At 58.1% G+C, this 21,402-nt stretch overlaps 1 protein-coding gene and 1 long non-coding RNA gene across 3 annotated transcripts; one reads left to right on the top strand and one right to left on the bottom strand.

Moving 5' to 3' along the window:
* The first annotated feature begins 692 nt into the window (after positions 1–692).
* Positions 693–17,866, top strand: NPC1L1 (NPC1 like intracellular cholesterol transporter 1). Of its 2 annotated transcripts, XM_036085261.2 has the most exons (19): positions 712–1,063; positions 1,953–3,481; positions 5,278–5,378; positions 6,130–6,302; positions 6,435–6,563; positions 6,763–6,945; positions 7,409–7,523; positions 7,649–7,776; positions 8,164–8,301; positions 8,498–8,587; positions 13,310–13,500; positions 13,680–13,804; positions 14,279–14,405; positions 14,484–14,539; positions 15,261–15,411; positions 15,530–15,761; positions 15,849–15,962; positions 16,042–16,204; positions 17,388–17,866. In XM_036085261.2, exons 1-19 carry the CDS (start codon positions 1,010–1,012, stop codon positions 17,576–17,578), a joined length of 3,990 nt encoding a protein of 1,329 aa, XP_035941154.2. In that variant the 5' UTR covers positions 712–1,009; the 3' UTR covers positions 17,579–17,866. The 2 variants fall into 2 exon arrangements, with proteins under 2 accessions (XP_077916011.1, XP_035941154.2); XM_078059885.1 differs by lacking the exons at positions 13,310–13,500; positions 13,680–13,804; positions 14,279–14,405; ... (4 more) ...; positions 16,042–16,204; positions 17,388–17,866 and adding an exon at positions 10,083–10,265 and having other exon boundaries at positions 693–1,063.
* A 956-nt stretch (positions 17,867–18,822) lies between these two features.
* LOC118531309 (uncharacterized) lies at positions 18,823–21,350 on the bottom strand. The gene is made up of 2 exons (XR_004915114.2): positions 20,965–21,350; positions 18,823–20,226 (listed from the first exon to the last, which is right to left on the bottom strand). It is a non-coding gene; the product is annotated as an uncharacterized LOC118531309 (long non-coding RNA).
* Positions 21,351–21,402: the final 52 nt, after the last annotated feature.

Here is a 21,402-nt window from a genome sequence, read left to right as displayed (position 1 = left end):
CTCTTCTCCCCACCCGCGGCTGACTCAGAGCTGACTCAGGGTGGGCCTGAGCCCCCCTCGGCTTCTGTCTTCCCTGGCACGTCTGGGGTGGCTCTTCTGAGTCAGGCCAGGGTCCATGAGACACAGGATCTGAGAGATAGCAGTTGCCTTGGGTAGGCAGCCACACAGAAGGTGCTCCCCGCAGGCTCCCTTATCAGCTCAGCCTTGGCGTGGGGGCCAAGGTCTGGTCCATCCGGTGATAGGGAGAGCCCAAGGGAGGGAGCAGAAGGCGAGTACCGTGCACCTGCGCTGTTTGTGTGGGGCTCCCAGTTTCACTGCCCCTGCAGGGTTGGCGGGGACAGGCCAGGCCTGGGACAGGAGGGAGGGGGACAGGGTGGGAGAGCCGGGCGGGCAGAGGAGGCCGTGGCTCTCGCATCTGGGGCCTCTGGGCACTGTCAGGCCTCGGGGGGCTGATCTTCCCCCCCACCCAGAGGAGGAGATTTGTCACTGGTCACTCCACCCCTAACTGTCCCCTCTGTTATCAGGTTGTTAATATTAATTAACAACTGTTGCTAAGGTTGACAGTGCAAGGGTGTGTCCCAACCACAGCTGGCGTGCTCTCAAGAGAGGGCTGGGCAGACAGGGGGTCTGAGGCTGGGCGGGGTGAGGGTGGGCAGGGTGGGGGCGGGGGGTTCGGAGGGCCAGCTCTTGCTTTGGGAAGTGGGCCAAGGGGAGACCCCAGCACCTCACCAGGAGGCTCATCGAGAGAGTGGGACAAAGGCAGGAGGGCAGGAGAAGGTGGATCATTAACTAGCTGGGAGCCCTGGGAGGTGTGAGGCTCAGTGCCATTGGTCCCAGCCAAGTCAGGCCAGGCTGTCCGTAACGGGGAGGCTGCCTAGCTGTGCACCCCGTTTCAGTACATGAGCCACCCAGACAAGCACGGTGTGTCTCCAAGAGCCAGCCCTTGGCTGTCCCCGGCTGTCCCCGTGGCCTAGCCCCACTGCCCTCGGACCCCTTCCCCTGCACTGGGATGGCGGAGGCCGGCCTGAGGGGCTGGCTGCTGTGGGCACTGCTCCTGCACTTGGTGAGTCCGGGTGCTGGCGGCCCCTCCACCACCGCCTGCCGGGGGGGTACTGTGCCGGGGCTGCATGGGCACGGCGAGGAGGGCCTGGAGTCTGAGGTGCTGGTCTGTGGACGGATGAGGGATCCCAGGTGGCCCCAGCAGGGGTGCGGGGTGGGGGTCCCGGGGACCGGGGATGACGGAGTGCCTCCCATCGCTGGTGCGCCGTGGACGTCCTGGCCTGAGGTGGGAGCGCAGGGATGAGGGAGGGTTGTGTCCTGGGATGCTGTGGGGTGGGCTCAGGGGGATCACCTGACGAGGATTTAGCATCTGGAGGCCGGGGGAGCTCTGGGGCTCTTGCCTCGAGTTTCTCCGTCACTCGCACGTCCGGGAGGACGGGCGAAGGCTTTCGGCCCCAAGCAGGTGAGGGCAGGGGAAGCTCTGCACAGAATCTCCAAGAGGGGCCCTGGGCCTCCGGGTGTGGGCTGCAGCTCCGGCAGACGGCGGGACCTTCGAAGCCACCGTGCCCCAAGGGCACAGGGCCACTTGGACTCAGCCCCTGACCCGTCAGGGGCCACCGTGTCCCAGCAGGACCACGCTGCAGCCTCCAGGGGTCTCCCAGCCCACCCCGTTCTCCCCACCTGTCCCCTCACCCTCTGCCATGACCTTGCTAAATGCAGGTCTGTCCGGGCACCTCCCTCTCCAGTGACCCCCGCCACTCAGGATGACGGCCCGGCTGTGCCCGCCCGCCCATTGCCCCAGACATGGCGGGAGGCACGCCACCTCTCCCTGGGTCCCCCAGCGGTCTACCCCACGCGTGCCCCTGCCACGGGTCCTCCCGCCCGCGCTGCCCACCAGCCTCCCGAGGCGCTGCCTGGTGCGGGGCCCGTGGTGACGTCGCCCTGCCCCGTAGGCCCAGGGCGCGCTGTACACGCCGATCCACCAGCCCGGCTACTGCGCTTTCTACGACGAGTGTGGGAAGAACCCGGAGCTGTCCGGGGGCCTGGCCCCTCTGTCGAACGTGTCCTGCCTGTCCAACACGCCCGCCGTCCACGTCACAGGCCACCACCTGGCCCTCCTGCAGCGCATCTGCCCCCGCCTCTACACGGGCCCCAACACCACCTACGCCTGCTGCTCTTCTAAGCAGCTGGTGTCCCTGGAGGTGAGCCTGGCGGTCACCAAGGCCCTCCTCACCCGCTGCCCCGCCTGCTCCGACAACTTCGTGAACCTGCACTGCCACAACACCTGCAGCCCCGACCAGAGCCTCTTCGTCAACGTGACCCGCGTGGCGGGCGGCGGGGGCGGCCGGCCCCAGGCCGTGGTGGCCTACGAGGCTTTCTACCAGAGCAGCTTCGCCCAGCGGACCTATGACTCCTGCAGCCGGGTGCGCATCCCCTCGGCCGCCACGCTGGCCGTGGGCACCATGTGCGGCGTCTACGGCTCCGCGCTCTGCAACGCTCAGCGCTGGCTCAACTTCCAGGGGGACACCGGGAATGGCCTGGCCCCCCTGGACATCACCTTCCACCTGCTGGAGCCGGGCCAGGCCCCCGGGAGCGGGATGCAGCCTCTGAACACGGAGATCAGGCCCTGCAACGAGTCCCAGGGGAACGGCACGGCGGCCTGCTCCTGCCAGGACTGCGCCGCATCCTGCCCGGTCATCGCCCGGCCCCAGGCCCTGGACGCCACCTTCTACCTGGGCCGGATGGCGGGCGGGCCGGCCCTCGTCGTCATCCTCTGCTCTGCACTCGCCCTGCTCACCGCCTTCCTGGTGGGGACCCGCCTGGCCTCGGCCCGCCGCCGGGACAAGATGCCGGACCCCAAGGCCGGCGTAAGCCTGTCCGACAGACTCAGCCTCTCCACCCACACCGTCCTTAGCCAGTGCTTCCAGGGCTGGGGCACGTGGGTGGCCTCGTGGCCGCTGACCATCCTCTTCCTGTCCATCGCCGGGGTGGTGGCCTTGTCGGGAGGCCTGGCCTTTGTGGAGCTGACCACGGACCCCGTGGAGCTGTGGTCGGCCCCCAGCAGCCAAGCCCGCAGCGAGAAGGCATTCCACGATGAGCATTTCGACCCCTTCTTCCGGACCAACCAGGTGATCCTGAGGGCCCCCAACCAGCCCAGCTACCGCTACGACTCCCTGCTGCTCGGGCCCAAGAACTTCAGCGGGCTCCTGGTCTCGGACGTCCTGCTGGAGCTATTGGACCTCCAGGAGTCACTGCGGCACCTGCAGGTGTGGTCGCCCGCCGAGCAGCGCCACATCTCGCTGCGGGACGTCTGCTTCGCGCCCCTCAACCCGCGCAACGCCAGTCTGTCCGACTGCTGCGTCAACAGCCTGCTGCAGTATTTCCAGAACAACCGCACGCGCTTGCTGCTCACGGCCAACCAGACGCTCACGGGGCAGACCTCCCAGGTGGACTGGAGGGACCACTTCCTCTACTGCGCCAAGTGAGTGCCCCGCGGCCCGCTCCAGCCGGGGCTCCCGCGGGGCTCCGCGACTCGGTCTCAGGGGCTGCACACGCCCTCTCCCCCCAAGCCTCCCCCACGGGCCCCACTCGCTGTCGCAGATTCGCGCGGGGCTGTCTCGGCCTCCCCGGTTCCGACTCCACTCGGACGTAGCAGCGGCACCCTTGCGTGTCCTTGCTGTGTGTGTTACAGAGCACTCTGATGGCCCCGCACGCGTGCGTGGGCTTCTGTGCGGGCCCCTGAGGCCAGCAGGGTCCCCCGCGAGGTGCTCTCGGGCCAGGGCAGGGGCTGGGGCTCGTCTCAGGCTCCGCACGCCTGGGCTGGGTGCCCCTGTGCAGGAGGCGGCCACACAGCCTGGTGCTTTCTGGGTTCGGTCCCCAGCGGCCTCCACTCTGCCGCGGTGTGAGCCAGGATGCTAACGAGGCCTCTGGGCCTCGGAGCTGGGAGTGAGGACTCCCAGGCCACCACGGCCTGGAGGGCAGCCGGTGGGCAGGCAGTGGCCGAGGCTCCCTGAGGCTGCAGCAGGCAGAGTCCTCAGCGTCTGGAGAGACCCGAGTCCCCGCAGAGCTCTAGACAGAGAACACAGGTTCTGTCCACTGACACCTCCTACACGGGAAAGCAAAACTGAGAAATGAAAGATCTTATTAGTTCTTTCCCAATCGCAGTCATGAGCCCATTGCATGCCCACCGAGGTAGCACAGTGTCTCGCTTAGTAGAAGACAGCTGGGTCCTGGCGCCTGCGATGACCGGGCAGGATGCGTGTGGTCTGTCGGTCGGAGGCAAGTGAGAACACTTGGCCTCGCCCCTGCGTGGCCAGACGAGGGAGGCGTGTTGCGACAGCCTTCGACAAACCGGGGGTTACCTTTGATACCACGCCAGTCAGCGGCGGTTGTTCTCTAGATGTTAGTTGCAATATGGAGTCTGAAGCCGTGTTGGTAAACCGTCTGTACCGCTTATATCCGAGGGCAAATGAGGGGGGAAAGGCAAAAAGCATCGTAGTGTTACCGTGAAAATAGGTTTGGCCTTGCAGACCCTGGGCCCTGACGCCACCCTGAGAACCACTGGATTAGAGGAGAGAGACCCAGGGCTCTGCCCCTCGGGGAAGCCCATGGTTTGGGCCACTTCCCAGAGTCTGTGCCTCAGCCCCAGCTGGCCCTCAGAACTAGCGGGTCAGGGAGGAAGCTCTGGTCCCGGTTCTAGTCCTCATGTTGGCTTTATTTTGATTTTGGATGCTCACAACAGCTATTGGGTGGACTGATGATCCCCATTCGAGACAGGAAAATGGGCCCAGGGGTGTAGTGAGCTGCTCCAGGTCACAGGGAAACCAGCACGCCCAGGACAGCTGGTGACCGACGTGGTCACTCGCAAAGAGCACTTTGTCCAGGTGCCCAAGGTGTGCTTGCAGGAAGGCTCAGTAGAGACGTGCCCAAGGTCCCGGGCTGGTCACCTGTCCGCAGAAAGAAGGATCTGAACTCAGGGCCTGGAGGGTTCCAGGCTGGCGAGGGAAGAGGTTGAGCAGCTCGAGGCCCAGGCAGCTGTCTTGTGCTGACTCCAGGGGCGAAGTCCTGGCGTCCCCCCTCGTCTGGGCTGCGGCCCTGAGCCCGGAGCCTCGGGCAGGTGTGCAGGGAGAGGGTCCACTGTGGGTTGGGCCGCGTGAAATCCTGTCGAGAGAAATGGTTCTGACCATGGGGTCAGGTGCCGGTGCTAACGGCCTGGGGCTGGGTGCTGGGCCTGGCAATGGGCACAGGGCCAGGAAAGGTCCTTCCTTCTGCCCCCAGTGCCCCGCTCACCTTCAAGGACGGCACGGCCCTAGCCCTGAGCTGCATGGCTGACTACGGGGGCCCGGTCTTCCCCTTCCTTGCTGTGGGGGGCTACAAAGGTAAGCCGGGTGGCCCCAGGGGAGGCCAGCAAGGGGGCAGTATGGGGCAGGGGCAGTGGCGGGAGGGAATAGTGATGGGCTCTTGCTGCTTGGGGGTGGCCAGGTTTGGTGGGGGCTGGCGGGGGCCGCAGACCTGCCATCTCCTTCAGCTTCTCCCAGCCCGCTCAGGTCCTCTGGTCTGTGCCTGGGTTCACAGGCCCTGCCCTTGGCTGAGAAAGGGAAGTCGGGTGGAGGGGTTAGACAATGACTTGGATACGGAAGGTTGGCGAGGGGAGCAGGGGTGAGGCTGGAGTGGGGGGAGGCAGGGATGGAGCTAGAGTGGGGGAGGGGAGCAGGGATGGGGCTGGAGTTGGGGGGAAGGCAGGGATGAGGCTGGAATGGGGGAGGGGAGCAGGGGTGAGGCTGGAGTGGGAGGAGGCGGGGATGGGGCTGGACTGGGGGAGGGGAGCAGGGATGGAGCTGGAGTTGGGGGGAGGCAGGGATGAGGCTGGAGTGGGGGAGGGGAGCAGGGGTGAGGCTGGAGTGGGGAGGAGAGCAGGGATGGGGCTGGAGTGGGGGAGGGGAGGAGGGATGGGCTGGAGTGGGGGAGGGGAGCAGGGGTGAGGCTGGAGTGGGGAGGAGAGCAGGGATGGGGCTGGAGTGGGGGAGGGGAGGAGGGATGGGGCTGGAGTTGGGGGGGAGGAGGGATGGGCTGGAGTCGGGGAGGGGAGCAGGGGTGAGGAAGAAGGGTGCTGAGCATTTCTCATCCCAGGGAAGGACTACTCTGAGGCAGAGGCCCTGATCATGACCTTCTCCCTCAACAACTATGCCCCCGGGGACCCCCGGCTGGCGCAGGCCAAGCTCTGGGAGGCGGCCTTCTTGGAGCACGTGAAAGCCTTCCAGCAGCGTACAGCTGGCAGGTTCCAGGTCGCATTCATGGCGGAGGTAGGTTTCAGGGTCCCTGGCTCTGCGGGGGGGGGGCCGGTGGGGGGGCCTCGGGTGGGTTCTTCCCCTCCTGCAGCCCCGCTGGGGCTCAGGGAGCCCCTGGGTCAGTGCCGTTGGGCTGTGCATCCGCAGCGCTCCCTGGAGGACGAGATCAACCGCACCACGGCCCAGGACCTGCCCGTCTTCGGGGTCAGCTACATCGCCATCTTCCTGTACATCTCCCTGGCCCTGGGCAGATACTCCAGCTGGCGCCGAGTGCCGGTGAGAATTCGGGGGCGGGGGCGCGGCGGGGTGGCTTGTCCGGACATCCGGAAGCTTCCCCAAGGGGTAATGCTTCTTGGGGGTGTCCTGCCCTGGAGCAGACAGAGCTGAGCTTTAGAACACCCCACAAGGCGTGCTGCGGGAGAGGCGCGGGCTCCCGTGGGGTGCAGCCCGGAGGCTGAGCCCGGTCCCATGGCAGGTGGACTCCAAGGTTACGCTGGGCCTGGGCGGAGTGGCGGTGGTGCTGGGAGCAGTCACGGCGGCCATGGGCTTCTTCTCCTACCTGGGCGTGCCCTCCTCCCTGGTGATCCTTCAGGTGGTGCCTTTCCTGGTGCTTGCCGTGGGGGCCGACAACATCTTCATCTTTGTTCTGGAGTACCAGGTAAGAGGGCAGGGGGGGTCTCCCCCTCTCGCTGGGGCGGCCCTGCACCCCCCGGGCTTCTGGCCAGCTCTGCTCGTGCATGCACGTCCCAGGTTCCTGTAGAGATCGGAGGGTTCCGGGTCATCTTCATAGCGCGTGTGTCCCCTGCACTCGCTCTCCCTCGGGCCGTCATGCCCTCTATGAGGGTCACAGTCTCCTCCGGGGCATGCCATGGACGCACAGTCCAAGTTGATTTAGGCTCTCCTGTCGGTGGACATTGAGGGACCCGGGGATATGTTGGAATAAGCAGGCTATGGACATCCCCAAACGCGCCAAGCATGTCTCTGGGCCAGACCCCGCGAAGTGGACGAGGCAGAGAGCAGAGCGTTCGCGGGGGTCTGCTCCTGACGAGGGTGAGCGCGGGCACGGGCCAGCTCCCTGCCCATGGCTGGCTCTGGACCCTGTCCCTGATGTCCCCACTCAGAGGCTGCCTCGGAGGCCCGGAGAGCAGCGAGAGGAGCACATCGGCCGCGCGCTGGGCAGAGTGGCCCCCAGCATGCTGCTCTGCAGCCTGTCTGAGGCCATCTGCTTCTTTCTCGGTGAGCCTGGGCGGCCCCTCCCCGCCAGGCCGCAGGAGGGCTGGGGGCACGGGGTGTGGGCAGCCCCCTTCCCTCCACTGCTCTGAGCAGACGCCTCGCCCTGAGACTCACCCCTGCACCCCCAGGGGCCTTGACCCCCATGCCAGCTGTGAGAACCTTTGCCCTGACCTCCGGCTTTGCGATCGTCCTCGACTTCCTGCTCCAGGTGTCCGCCTTCGTGGCCCTGTTTTCTCTGGACAGCAGGAGGCAGGAGGTAGGTGTGGTGCAGGACCCAGGGCCCCGCCCGGCCTCATCTCTGCGGGGATGGGGGGCAGGGCTCAGAGAGTGGGGCTGGATGCAGGGACAGCGTGCTGGGATGTGTGGGCCACGAAGCCCCCGGGGCCCCATAGAAAAGGTGATTTAGGGGAATATGATCAAACCTGCAAAGTACAAAAGGTCGAGAAAAAAATGGAAGTGAGATGTTGACGGGGAGCTAGCGTTTCTGCGACAGTGCAAAGTTTAGAGGTGTTTAATCAAGATAGAAAAACAAACAACACAGCACTCTGGCACATCCCCTTGCGAGGCACTTCCGCGGGGGGCGGGGGGGGAGGCAGTGCCCGGGGCTGCTTTGGGGCCACCCGGAGGGACTGCTTCCCTCTAGGCCTCCCGGTTGGATGTCTGCCCCTGCATTCGCATCCCGAAGCTGCCCCCACCTGACCAAAGCGAGGGGCTCCTGCTCCGATTCTTCCGGAAGTTCTATGTCCCACTCCTGCTGCACCGGGTCACGCGCGTGGTCGTGGTGAGTGGGGCGGGAGGCACGGCTTGGGGGTCCTCCCACCCCTGGGGCAGCGGGAGTGGGAGGGTCTGCTCAGCCTGGCCCCTGGTCCTGCCTGCCTGCGAAGGGGTCGACAGCTTGCCCCGGCCCCGGGACTCAAGCACAGGGGCAGCTGGGATTCAAGTCTGCCCAGCTCCAGAATATCCCCCTACTTCCTCAGCCGCTGCTGTTCATGGGCCTGTTTGGAGTGGGGCTCTATTTCATGTGCCACATCAGCGTGGGACTGGATCAGGAGCTGGCCCTGCCCAAGGTGAGCCGCGCCTGGTGACCTCTAGTTAGTGGCCTCACTCCCCTGGGGTTCAGGAGGGTCAGCACACACGGCTGGTGCAGGGCAGGGGCCAGGGGCTTGGCGGGCGGTACAGGGCTGTTCACGGTGCTGACCTGGGGAGGGAAGCTGAATCAGTTCATGAATGCCCAGGCCCCATGGGGCTCTGTGGCTGGAGGAGTTGGAGAGCCTCGTGGGTAGAAGAGAGGTGTGAGGGGCTGGAGCATGTGTAGGATCTGAGGAGGACAGCATCGAGGATGATCCCACCTGCCTGTGGACCCCCACCAACCCTCCTGTGGTCCCCCCGTGCTGGTGCCCACCATCTCCTCTCCGTCTCCGTGGATTGGACGTCTCTCAGCACCTCCCAGAATGGGAACCCTACAGTGTGTCCTGTGTGTGTGGCTCATTCCACTCAGCATCACATCTTCCAGGTTCATCCACGCTAGAGTAGGTGTTAGAATGTCCTTCCTCTTCCAGGCTGAGGATTTTCATACACATACCCCACATTTTGTTTATCCATCATTTGTCTGCTATGGACACAGGATCCTTCTGGGTCTGAGCGGCTGGGAATGAGGGTGCCGTGAACACGGGTGCACATCTGTCTCTTCCAGAACCTGCTTTTGGATGTGTTCCCAGAGGTGGAACTGCTGGATCAGATCATAATTCTAATTTTAGTTTTTTGAGGACCACCATACTGTTTTCCACGCAGCTGTTCTGTTTTATGATCCCCTCTATGGCTCTCTAGGGGTCCGATGTCTCCCTGTCCACGCCAACACTTGTTGTTTCTGGCTTTTTTCTTTTTCCGTTTCAATGGCAGCTGTCCTGACGGGTGTGAAGTGGCATCTCAGTGAGGTTTTGATCTGCTTTCCCTGATGAGCAGTGATGTCGGGAATCTTTTCATGCGCTCATTGGCCATCTGTGTGTCTTCTTTGGAGAAATGTCTGTTCAAGTGTTTTGCCCATTTTTGAAACACCTTGCTTTGTTGTTGTTGTTGTTTTGTTTCTTTGTTGAATTTTGGGAGTTCTCTAGATATTCTGGGTAGTAATCCCTTACCAGATACATGATTTGCAGATTTTTCTTCATTTCTATTGGTTGCCTTTCTACTCTATCGGTAGTGTGCTCTGATAAACAAAAGTTTTTAAGTTTTGTGGTGCCTGGCTGGCTTAGTGGGAAGAGCATGTGACTCTTGATCTCAGGTCATGAGTTCAGGCCCCACGTTGGGTGTAGCAATGACTTAAAAATAAAATCTTTAAAAAAAAGTTTTCATTTTCATCAAGTACAATTTGCCTATTTTCCTGTTTGTTAACTGGGCTTTTGGTGTCATTCAAGAAATAATCACCAAATCCAGTATCTTGAAGCTTTTCTCCTATGTTTCCTCTAAGGGTATTACAAATTCAACTCTTAAGTGTTGGATCCATTTTGAGTTAATTTTTGTACATAGTTATGTATATTTTTTTCTTTCCTTTTTTTTTTTAAGTAGGCTCCAAACCCAGTGTGGAACCCAGCATGGGGCTTGAACTCATAACCCCGAGATCAAGACCTGACCTGAGGTCAAGAGTCAGATGCTCAACTGACCAAGCCACCCAGGTGCCCCATAGTTGTGTATAATTTTTTTATTGTGATTATATTTTTAATGTAAAAAATTATCATACCTGTGTCACAAACACTTCGTTATATAATTGTTTTTCTTTGTTTTGTTTTTTTTTAAATGTTTTATTTATTTATTCATGAGAGTGAGAGAGAGAGAGAGAGAGAGAGGCAGAGGCAGAGGGAGAAGCAGGCGCCCCGCCTAGCAGGGAGCCCGATGCGGGACTCGATCCCAGAACCCTGGGATCATGACCTGAGCCGAAGGCAGACGCTTAACCATCTGAGCCACCCAGGCGCCCTATAATTGTTTTTCTCATAGATTGCATAGTCACTTCATTATCTGACTAGAATGAGGCACACAGAAATCAAAGCAAGTTTTACATTAGTAAAAGTTAATCACAGAAGAAAATGTACTTACATAAATGAGATAACACATTAGAAAGAGTATATATCTATATTTCTAAAGAGATATAGATATTTTGATAATCATTTAAGAGCATATAACCAAAATTATGTATATGTAATTATATACATATATATAACATATATGTATGTATTTTTTTTTAATTTAAGGTCAATTTGGTTAATATACAGTGTATTATTAGTTTCAGAGGTAGAGTTCAGTGATTCATCAGTTGCATATGATACCCAGTGCTCATTATATCACATGCCCTTCTTAATGCCTATTACCCAGTTACTCCATCACCCCACCCACCTCCCTTCCAGCAACCCTCAGTTTGATTTCTAGAGTTAAGAGTCTCTTATGGTTTGTCTCCCTCTCTGATTTCATCTTGTTTTATTTTTCGCTCCCTTCCCCCGTGATCCTTTGTTTTGTTTCTTATAATCCACATATGAGTGAGATCATATGGTATTTGTCTTTCTCTGATTGACTTACTTCATTTAGCATAATATCCTCCAGTTCCATCCATGTTGTTGCAAGTGGTAAGATTTCATTCTTTTTGATGCCTGCATAATATTCCATTGTATATATGTACCACATCTTCTTTATCCATTCATCTGTCGAAGGACATCTGAGCTCTTTCCACAGTCTGGCTCTTGTAGACATTGCTGCTATAGTTGTGTATATTTTTGAAGTTCCAACTTCATTCTTTTTTGTGTGGATGTCCCATTGTCCCAGCACCATCTGTTGAGGAGACTTCCTTTCCCCACTGAATGGCCTGGGCTCCTTTGTCAAATTCCATGTCGCCATATATGCCTGGGTTTATGCCTGGGCTTGCTCTTCCATTTGGTTGGTCTATGTGTCTGTCTTCGTGTTGGCACCTCACTGCTTTGATTACTGTATTTTTGTGGCAAGGTTTGAAATCAGGAAATGTGAGTCCTCCAACTTTTTAAAAAAATTTATTTATTTATTTGAGAGAGAGCGAGTGAGCGCGGGGAAGAGCAGAGGGAGAGGGAGAATCCCAAGCAGAGTGCCCATTGAGTGTGGAGCCCAGTGGAGGGCTGGATCCCACGACCCTGAGATCACGACCTGAGCCAAAATCAAGAGTTGGACTCCCAACTGACTGAGCCACCCAGGTGCCCTGAGTCCTCCAACTTTATTCTTCTTTTAAAGATTGTTTGGGCTATTTGGAGTCCCTTGTGGATTTTAGGATGGATTTTTCTATTTCTGCAAGAAAGGTCATTGGGATCTGGACAGGATTGCACTGAATCTGGAGACTCTCTAGCGGATGATAATCAGTTTTCTGGCCCATGAACGCAGATGTCTTCCTGCTTATTTGTGTGTTCTTTAATTTCTTTCGGCGATGCTGTGTGGTTGTCAGCGTGTAGTCCATTCACCCCTTGGGTGACATTAATTCCTAAGTACCTTATTCTCTTTATGCTATTGTAACTAGGCTTTCCCTAGTTTCCTGTTTGGATTAGTCAGTGCTCATGTATAGAAATGCAACTGATTTTTATGTGTTGATCTTGTAACTTGCAACCTTGCTCAATTTATTTACTTGTTTTAAGGGGTTTGGGGTGGAATTTTAGAGTTTCATGTATGTAAGATTATGTAATCTATGACCAGAATTTTTCATGTAGCCCTCGTACTTTCCAGCTCCAAAATTCCTTTCTGGATTCTGTTTTATGTTTTCTATTGGTTGATCATTCCATTTTGTCCATACTTTCTTTTCTTGGCTTTGTCTGGATGCCCTTTGAGCATCCCTAAGGCAGATGTTTTAAAGTGTCTGTCTGATGAGTGTCTGGGATGGTTGTTGTTGAGAAATGGACAGTTGAGTCTTATCGTATCTGATCTCTAAAGATCAGATTCTCCCCCTTCCCAGGGGGTTTGCTTTAAAAAAAGAAATGTGGGCGCCTGGGTGGCTCAGATGGTTAAGCGTCTGCCTTCGGCTCAGGTCATGATCTCAGGGTCCTGGGATCGAGTCCCGCATCGGGCTCCCTGCTCCTTGGGAGCCTGCTTCTCCCTCTGCCTCTCTCTCTCTCTCTCTCTCTGTCTCTAATGAATAAATAAATAAAATCTTTAAAAAAAAAAAAAATAAATAAAAATAAAAAAAGAAATGTGATTGTTGCTGGTGTCTCGGTCCTGGAGATTAGCCTGAGGCGTAAAATTAAAGACTTATCAGATCTTTTCTGAGCCTGAGCCTTTCCCCGGTACCCTAACGTACGGTGACTTCTCTTGTATTTGTGATTGCTTCTGAATGTCCCATTCTTTCTACGTCTGCCTGCCAAAAGGGGGAAAAGGGAAAACATGGTGAGGAAAATTAATAAACCTGTCACTAGTCACTTAAACATCTCAGCAGGCGTGCCAGCTTGAGGAGGGGGCTGACGGCAGCAGCCCGACTCTGCACCACTGAGATCGGAGCAGTGCTCAGCAATCAGAGTGCAAACCCATGATCTTTAGGGGCCGGGGTCCTCCTGTCCCACGCTGGGCTCCACAAGCTGTGTGCAAAGTGCCTGCACGTGGCCAGCCAGCCGGTACCATGCTGAGAGCTGAAGGCGATTGGCACTGACCACTATTCAGCTTCCAGGCCTTTCCCTGGGAGCTGCAAGCTCTCGGCAGACCCCGGAGCTCCAAACTATGTCTATCAGACAGGTGCTTCTGGCGCAGGGGTGTCCAGGTGGGGGGATGGATGCCTGGTACCTTCTACTCCGTCTTCTCAGGACTCATACCTGCTGGACTATTTCTTCAATCTGAACCGCTACTTTGAGGTGGGGGTTCCAGTCTACTTTGTCACCACGGGGGGCTACAACTTCTCCAGCGAGGCGGGTATGAATGCCATTTGCTCTAGTGCGGGATGCGACAGCTACTCCTTAACCCAGAAGATACAGTATGCCACCGAGTTCCCCGAGGAGTGAGTGCCCCAGCCAAGCCCTGTCTGTGCCCCCCACCCCCCCTTCCGGACTCCTTGACCTCACCCACCTGTCCTCCCGCTGCCCTGTGCCTGGGGAGGAGGGGGGCGGGCCCCGGGAAGGACTCACTACCTGCCCAGCAGGTCCTGCCCCCCCCAGCGTCCTCTCCCCTGACCCTCAGGTCTTACCTGGCCATCCCCGCCTCCTCCTGGGTGGATGACTTCATCGACTGGCTGACGCCATCCTCCTGCTGCCGCCTTTATGCCTTTGGTGCTCATAAAGGCGAATTCTGCCCCTCGACCGTCAGTGAGTCAGGGCCTCTGGGGGCTCCCGGCCTACCACAGCTTGGGGAAACTGAGGCAAGCGAGGGGAGCATGGCTAGGCCCTCTTAGCCCCTCCCGCACTCTCGCAGGGTCAGTGAGGGTGGGGGCACAGGCTTGGGGCACGTGTGGGGGTGAGCACCCCCCGAGTTGTGATCTCACGGGTGGTGGAAGGGGGAGAGCCAAGTGTAGCATGTGGCTCTGGCCCCAGAGTAGCTGCATCTGTCAGCGGAGTGGGGAGGCCGAAGGGGGTCATCTCTTGGCCCTACACTTGGCTTCCGCACCTGCTATAGTTGCTGGTGGTTTCCATGACCTAGAGGGGAAGCCCTCCTCCTCCAGAGCACACGTGCCACACGCGTGCTGCATGTTTTGGGGGCGGCAGGTGCCTGGGGACCTGGATGGGGATGGAGGGCCGCCCAGCCCGGGGGGCCACTGCCCAGAGCCCCCGCTGTCTTTGCAGACTCCCTGGCCTGCTTGAAGAGCTGCATGAACTTCACACTGGGCCCTGTCCGGCCCTCAGAGGAGCAGTTTCACAAGTACCTTCCCTGGTTCCTCAGTGACCCGCCCAACATCCAGTGTCCCAAAGGGTAAGCCTGGGTGGGAAGCACAGACGGTCTGCGAGGGTGGCCGAGGTCCCTGATTAAGCCTTTGCTCCGGCCTTGCAGGGGATTGGCCGCGTATAACACCTCTGTGCATTTGGGACCCAATGGCCAGATTTTAGGTAAGTGTGGCCTCACCCGGCAGGGAAGGTCAGAGTTAGCTGCCCTGGGGGTCACCACAAGCCCCGGGGAAGAGCCTCTCAATCTGCAATCTTCTCCCCTTCCTCCTTCATGGGGAGTCTTCCACCTGCCCTGGCCCTGTCCTCAGAGGCCATGTTACCCAGCTCCCCATTCTCAGACTTCACCCGTCTGCCCTGCTTCCTTCTCCCCCAAATCCTCAGTCAGCGAGACACTCCTGGACTCTTCCAGGGCTGGGGGGGTCAGCCACACCCCTTACTCACATGCACAAATCACCACAGATGTGGGCAGCTGGCTAAACGGATGACGATTGCCCCTGCCCTGCGGTCACCCTATCAGCTGAACCGCTCCTGCATTTCTGTCTGCCCTTCTGGACCTTCCCTCTAGGAAGATGCACATTGGAAAAGTAATTGACTTAATTTGAAAAATCCAATGCGTGTTTTGAAACCCTAGAGCACAGCATCTGGGTTTATCTGGGCGGTGTCTTTAGGGTGCACCCGGCAGAGGCAGGCTGGGCCCGGGGCTCCTGCGGGGGTAGGACCGGCTGCAGGGCTGCAGTGTGAACCCCGCTTGCTCACAACGGAATATTCCATCGGGGTGGCCTCCCAACCCTGATCGCAGTCCGGTGTGCCCCAGGGCCTGAGGGTGCCTGCAGCGGGCTCTGACCTTGCCCTTCCTCTGTTCCTCTTCCCCCCGCGGGCGCAGCCTCGCGGTTCATGGCCTACCACAAGCCGCTGCGGAACTCGCAGGATTACACGGAAGCTCTGCGGGCGTCACGCGCGCTGGCGGCCAACATCACTGCCTACCTGCGGCAGGTGCCGGGCACCGACCCGGCCTTCGAGGTTTTCCCCTACACGTGAGGCCCGGCGGCGGGGGCGGCAGGGGCGGCGGGAGCGGAGAGGGTCCCCGGGGCGCGCCGAGCCCGACGCGGGAGGCCACGCGCCCCAGCGGTGACAGCGCTCCGCCCCCCGCAGGATCACCAACGTGTTCTACGAGCAGTACTTGAACGTGGTCCCCGAGGGCCTCTTCATGCTGGCCATCTGCCTGCTGCCCACCTTCATCGTCTGCTGCCTGCTGCTGGGCATGGACCTGCGCTCGGGCCTCCTCAACCTGTTCTCCATCATCATGATCCTCGTGGACACTGTGGGCTTCATGGCCCTGTGGGGCATCAGCTACAACGCCGTGTCCCTCATCAACCTGGTCACGGTAACCCGTCCTCACCCGACACTCTGCTGCCTTCCGGAGACCCCGCGCTCCGGCCCTTGCACGCCTAACGCCCCTCTCTGCCCCCAGGCGGTGGGCATCTCCGTGGAGTTCGTGTCGCACATCACCCGCGCTTTTGCCGTCAGCACCCGGCCCACCCGGCTGGAGAGGGCCAAGGAGGCCACCGTCTTCATGGGCAGCGCGGTGAGCGGGCCCGCCGCCCCCCTACCCCCCCTCCGCCCGTCGCCCCGTGCCCGGCCTCACGCCTGCCTGTGACCCCCAGGTGTTCGCTGGCGTGGCCATGACCAACCTGCCCGGCATCCTCGTCCTGGGCCTGGCCAAGGCGCAGCTCATCCAGATCTTCTTCTTCCGCCTCAACCTCCTCATCACCGTGCTGGGCCTTCTGCACGGCCTGGTCTTCCTGCCGGTGGTCCTCAGCTACCTGGGTGAGTGCCCAGGCGCCTGCGCGTGGGGGCAGGGCCTTCCGCACCCCTGCACCGAGCAGGGCGCCTCCCACACAGCGGCCCCGGCCCCTGCACCCAGCAGTCCCCGCCCAGCAGGGCGCCTCCCACACAGCCGGCCCCGCCCCCTGCACACTTCAGTCCCCGCCCAGCAGGGCGCCTCCCACACAGCGGCCCCGCCCCCTGCACCCAGCAGTCGCATCCCAGCAGGGCGCCTCCCACACAGCGGCCCCGCCCCCTGCACCCAGCAGCCGCATCCCAGAATGGCGCCTCCCACACAGCGGCCCCGCCCCCTGCACCCCTCAGTCCCAGCCCAGCAGGGCGCCTCCCACACAGCGGCCCCGCCCCCTGCACCCCTCAGTCCCCGCCCGGCAGGGCGCCTCCCACACAGCGGCCCCGCCCCCTGCACCCAGCAGTCCCAGCCCAGCAGGGCGCCTCCCACACAGCGGCCCCGCCCCCTGCACCCCTCAGTCCCCGCCCAGCAGGGCGCCTCCCACACAGCGGCCCCGCCCCCTGCACCCAGCAGGGCGCCTCCCACACAGCGGCCACGCCCCCTGCACCCAGCAGCGCATCCCAGCAGGGCGCCTCCCACACAGCGGCCCCGCCCCCTGCACCCAGCAGGGCGCCTCCCACACAGCGGCCCCGCCCCCTGCACCCAGCAGGGCGCCTCCCACACAGCGGCCCCGCCCCCTGCACCCAGCAGCCGCATCCCAGAATGGCGCCTCCCACACAGCGGCCCCGCCCCCTGCACCCCTCAGTCCCAGCCCAGCAGGGCGCCTCCCACACAGCGGCCCCGCCCCCTGCACCCCTCAGTCCCAGCCCAGCAGGGCGCCTCCCACACAGCGGCCCCGCCCCCTGCACCCAGCAGGGCGCCTCCCACACAGCGGCCCCGCCCCCTGCACCCAGCAGTCCCCGCCCAGCAGGGCGCCTCCCACACAGCGGCCCCGCCCCTCCCATCGCCCCCCACATCTGTCTTGCAGAGCAGATCCCCGCCTGCCTGGGCACCCCTCTCTCCCTTCCCCCTGGAACGCCCGGTGGCAGCCCCCAGCAAGCCCTCCGTGCTAAGAGAGCCGTTCCTCCTCCCGCTGACAGACTCCGGGCGGGGAGGAGCCTCCCGCTCAGCACATGGCCGCCCTGACCGCGGTCCTCTGTGGCTGTTCCCCTGCAGGGCCTGATGTCAACGCAGCTCTGGTGCTGGAGCAGCAGATGGAAGGGGCTGCCAGGGCCAGGATGGCCTCCTGCCCGAGCCACCCGGACGCGACGTCCGCGGCCAGCAGCACCTACGTCAACTACGGCTTCGAACCTCCCGCCGAGAGTGGCCTTGACGGTTCTCTGCCCCGCAGGGGACACGAGTTCTGATGACACCGGGGGCCACTCGGGTTCCCTTCCCCTGTCCTCCCCACAGGCTCTGGGAGAGGCTGTCCCCACGGGGGTGCCTGTGGTGGGACCTTCTCTGGCCACCGGGTTGTACCCATGAGGACATGGTTATGCTGAAGGCGGCGAGCGGCAGCATGGGGGTGACCTGCTCCTGTCTCTCGAACTTGGCGTGTGTCTTCCTCCTGCAAGTTTTTAAACTTTAATTCCATATATCTATATGTAAACAATATATAGTATTATTTCACATTTTAAAATGTTTCATAAATGGAATCATACTCGGCGTCCGCTTTTGCAGCGCGTTTCCCAGGCTACACACGTTAGATTTATTCACGGGGGACCCGTAGTCCTTGCCCAGTGGTCGCGGTGGCCCCACTGGATTCCCCTGTGTGAGCCAACACAGTGGTTTTATCCCTTCCTCTGCTGGTGGGCACAATGCCCCCAATTACTTTTCTCTACACCTCGATAATCACTCATATGGAATTCCCAAATCCCCAAATCTCTGAAAATCTAGTTTGTCTTCTTTTTCCTTTGTTAGTTTGGGACAAACTCATTTGGTGGCAAAAAGTGACCAGACAAGATGTGTCTATTTATATGCTTCATGAATGGGGTATTTATGCCCTTTGCTGTCCTTGATGGGAGCGGCCAGATATTCGGGCAGTTGATGAGCCTGATTACATTGTGTGCAGGCAAGGCCCTGATGGGGTGCATTATCTAAAACAGCCTAAGCATCGTATTACTTTTCTAAAAGCCTAATTCCTAAAATTTATCTCACCCATGGGATTTCAGGTACAGAGCAGGAGCCTCTGTGAGGCTGAGCATGTATTTACCGGTCTCCTGGAGTATATGCGGGAGAGCTACCTGGAGGCGGTGTTGGCGAGGTAATGTAGGGGTACAGACAAAGCGAACCCCCAGAGCTGCTCCCCTCTTCACACCCCCACCAGCAGCGGATGAGGGGGCCTCCCTCCCTGGACCAACACCAACACAGTACATCCCACTTGCTCTTTGGGGGAAAGGGTAGGATTATAGATGATTATCTTTTTTTAAAATGCATTTTTAAAAAGCAAACTTTTTAAAATTTTAGAATAGTTTTAGATTTACAGAAAAATTGCAAAGATAGTACAGAGAGGTCCTATAGACCTCACACCCATTTTACCTGATTAACATATTATATTAGCCTAGTACATTCATCAATGCACTGTTCATACACCAGTATTGATAACGACTACTCAAGTCCATGCTTTATTTAGATTTCCTTAGAGTCTACCTGGCATCCCTGTTTCTGTCCCAGGATCGCATGCAGGACAGCACGTGACATTTAGTTGTTATGTCTACTTAGGCTCTTAGCTGTGGCAGTTTGTCAGACTTTCCTTGTTTGCGATGACCTTGACAGTTTCCAGGAGGACTGGTCAGGCATTTGGTAGAATGTCCCTCAAATGAGGTTTGTCTGGTGTGTTTCTCCTAACTAGACTGGAATTATGGGGTTTTGGCCGAGACACCACGAGGTGGAGCGTCCTTCTCAGCAAATGATGTAAAGGGTGCAGGCTATCCCCGATTTCCCACTGCCGGCATGGACTCCTGTCGCCTGGCCGAGGTCATGTCTGTCAGGTGTCTCCTCGGTAGTTACGCTCCCGCCTTCCGTGCTGTTCACGTGGTGCTATTTGGAGGGAAGTCACCATGTGTGGCCTACACGTAGGGAGTGGGGAGTTGTGCTCCACGTCCTGGAGGGCAGAGTACTTACATAAATTACTTGGAATTCTTCTCCACAGGAAAATAGTCTATTTCCCTCCGTACGTTCATTCATTCAGTGTGATATATACTGTATGGACCCACGGACATTCCTTTTGTAGTCTGGGCTCTCATATGATACTACTTCACTGTGTTGCTCAGATCGTTCCAGCTTGGGCCATCGGGAGCTCTCTCTGTAGGCTCCTATGTCCCTTTGTCATACGCCCATCATGGAAGGTTCTTCCTTTTTTCCTTGCTCTCGGCGCTACTAGCAAGTTGGTGCAGGTTCAGCTTGTGTATTTTCTGCCCAAGTCCGAGAATCAGCCATTTCTCCAAGAAGTCCTGGCCCTTCAGTTGGAGATGGGATTCGAACCCAGGATCTGGCACTCCGTGTGCACTTTGCTGCTGGGGCATTGCTGCTCTTGGGCTCTCTCAGCCGGGAGAGCAACCAAGTATACGTGTGTAAACTGACACACGTATGTGCCCATTTTTATAAATCTCTCTACGTGTAGCCATCTGTAGCCAGAGGAGGCTTAACTTAGGTTCATGCTGATGCTTCCAGCTCTGATTCATCGCCACACGAATCATTCTGGACTCCTCCCCGGCTTCTCTGTAAGTAAGCTCCCATGCCAGTAGTGAGAAGCCTCATTCCACCACCCGCACAACTTGCCTGATCGCTCACCTCCCTTATATGTGGGTAGTATCTTCAGATGATAGCCCACACCCCCACGGGAAACAACTTTAGGATGAAGCGTCTATTTTTAGCTCCCTTTGCCTTTAGTCTTAGACTCCGTTCATTTCCAGACGTACTTAGGTCAGCCCATTCAGTGAGGCTGCTTCACACATTTGTGATGCGGTTTGTTTTGCTACATTCTGCATTCCAGTCTGGTGTTAGGAAATCATGCCTGTGAAAGATCCATTCAAAGTTCAGGACAGACCAATGGGTATTAATGTGACAATTAGGAAACACTGATTGATGTTTCAGGTTCCATATTACAGCTGTTAAGAAACTACCACCTGTTCAACTTTGGTTTCAAAAAATAATGCTCTTATTTGAAAAGACAATGAAAATACTCCTCTCATTTCCAACTACAATCTGTGTAAGACAGGGTTTCTTCATGTATTTCCATCAAAACAACATATTGCAATGCAGTGAACGCAAAAGATGTGAGAATCTTGCTATCTTCCATGAAGCCCAACAGTAAAGGGATTTGCAAAAATTTAAAACTATGCTACTCTTCTCAGTAATCTTAATTGCTTTGAAGAACATTATTCCTTCATAAAAATGTTAACATGTAATGTGCTTTTCATGGTTATTTAAAAATGAATATGTATTTAAACATTTTGTCAGTTTTAATATCTGATATGGTAACTATTAAGAACGACCCACATAAAAGGTCTTTGGAGTCTTCAATAAATGTTAAAGTGAAAATGACTCCAAGCAGTTTCAGAACCACTGCCCTAGGGCAATTCATCTGGTTCTGACTTTATTTACAATTAATTAGAGCCCCTAGACTGTGAAGATACATGTTCATTGGTAGATACTAGTCCAGTCGAGATTTCTATCCACTAGAGAAGTTAACCTACGGTTTTATCACTTTGTAGGACACCAGCCAGCTTTGGACCCAACCTAACAATCTTACTGTTTCTCCAAGTGTTTATAAATACCCAGTTCCTCCAAATGCTCTTGGAACCAGTCCTACCATATCACTGCTTCCTTCATTAATTCAGTCTCGTCGAACGGCATCTTTGGCATGTGTTCACTCCGTGTCTGAATGGGCGTTATGTTGGGGCTTGCTAGGGATCGTGCCAGGGCGGACACCGAGGACCTTACGTGTGCCGAGCGTTATGCACGCAGACGATGCACACGCGAGAGCACGCTACCCACGCGTACGTATGTGTATCTCACGACGATGGCACGGCAGAGTCTCCACTCCGCAACGAGCTCTTTCCACTGAGTATTCGTGCCCGCTCGTCACCGTGCATTCACTCCCGGCGCCGTTAACCGGACACACAGCGCCCGCACCCTCCCCGCCCGACCCGCCCGCTGCGGGGACCCCGGCCCCCCAGACCCGCTCCCT

This window comes from Halichoerus grypus, chromosome 12 (genome assembly GCF_964656455.1).
Source record: "Halichoerus grypus chromosome 12, mHalGry1.hap1.1, whole genome shotgun sequence".
Taxonomy (NCBI): Eukaryota; Metazoa; Chordata; class Mammalia; order Carnivora; family Phocidae; genus Halichoerus; species Halichoerus grypus.
This window is presented reverse-complemented; position numbering and strand designations above follow the sequence as displayed.

Bases quoted from the DNA above. Each gene is read 5' to 3' on its own strand.
- NPC1L1 (XM_036085261.2), top strand. From the start codon at position 1,010: ATGGCGGAGGCCGGCCTGAGGGGCTGGCTGCTGTGGGCACTGCTCCTG. The intron at 6,946-7,408 runs GTAAGAGGGCAG...GTCCCCACTCAG, and splicing joins TCTTTGTTCTGGAGTACCAG to AGGCTGCCTCGGAGGCCCGG. The intron at 15,412-15,529 runs GTGAGGCCCGGC...CGCCCCCCGCAG, and splicing joins TTCGAGGTTTTCCCCTACAC to GATCACCAACGTGTTCTACG.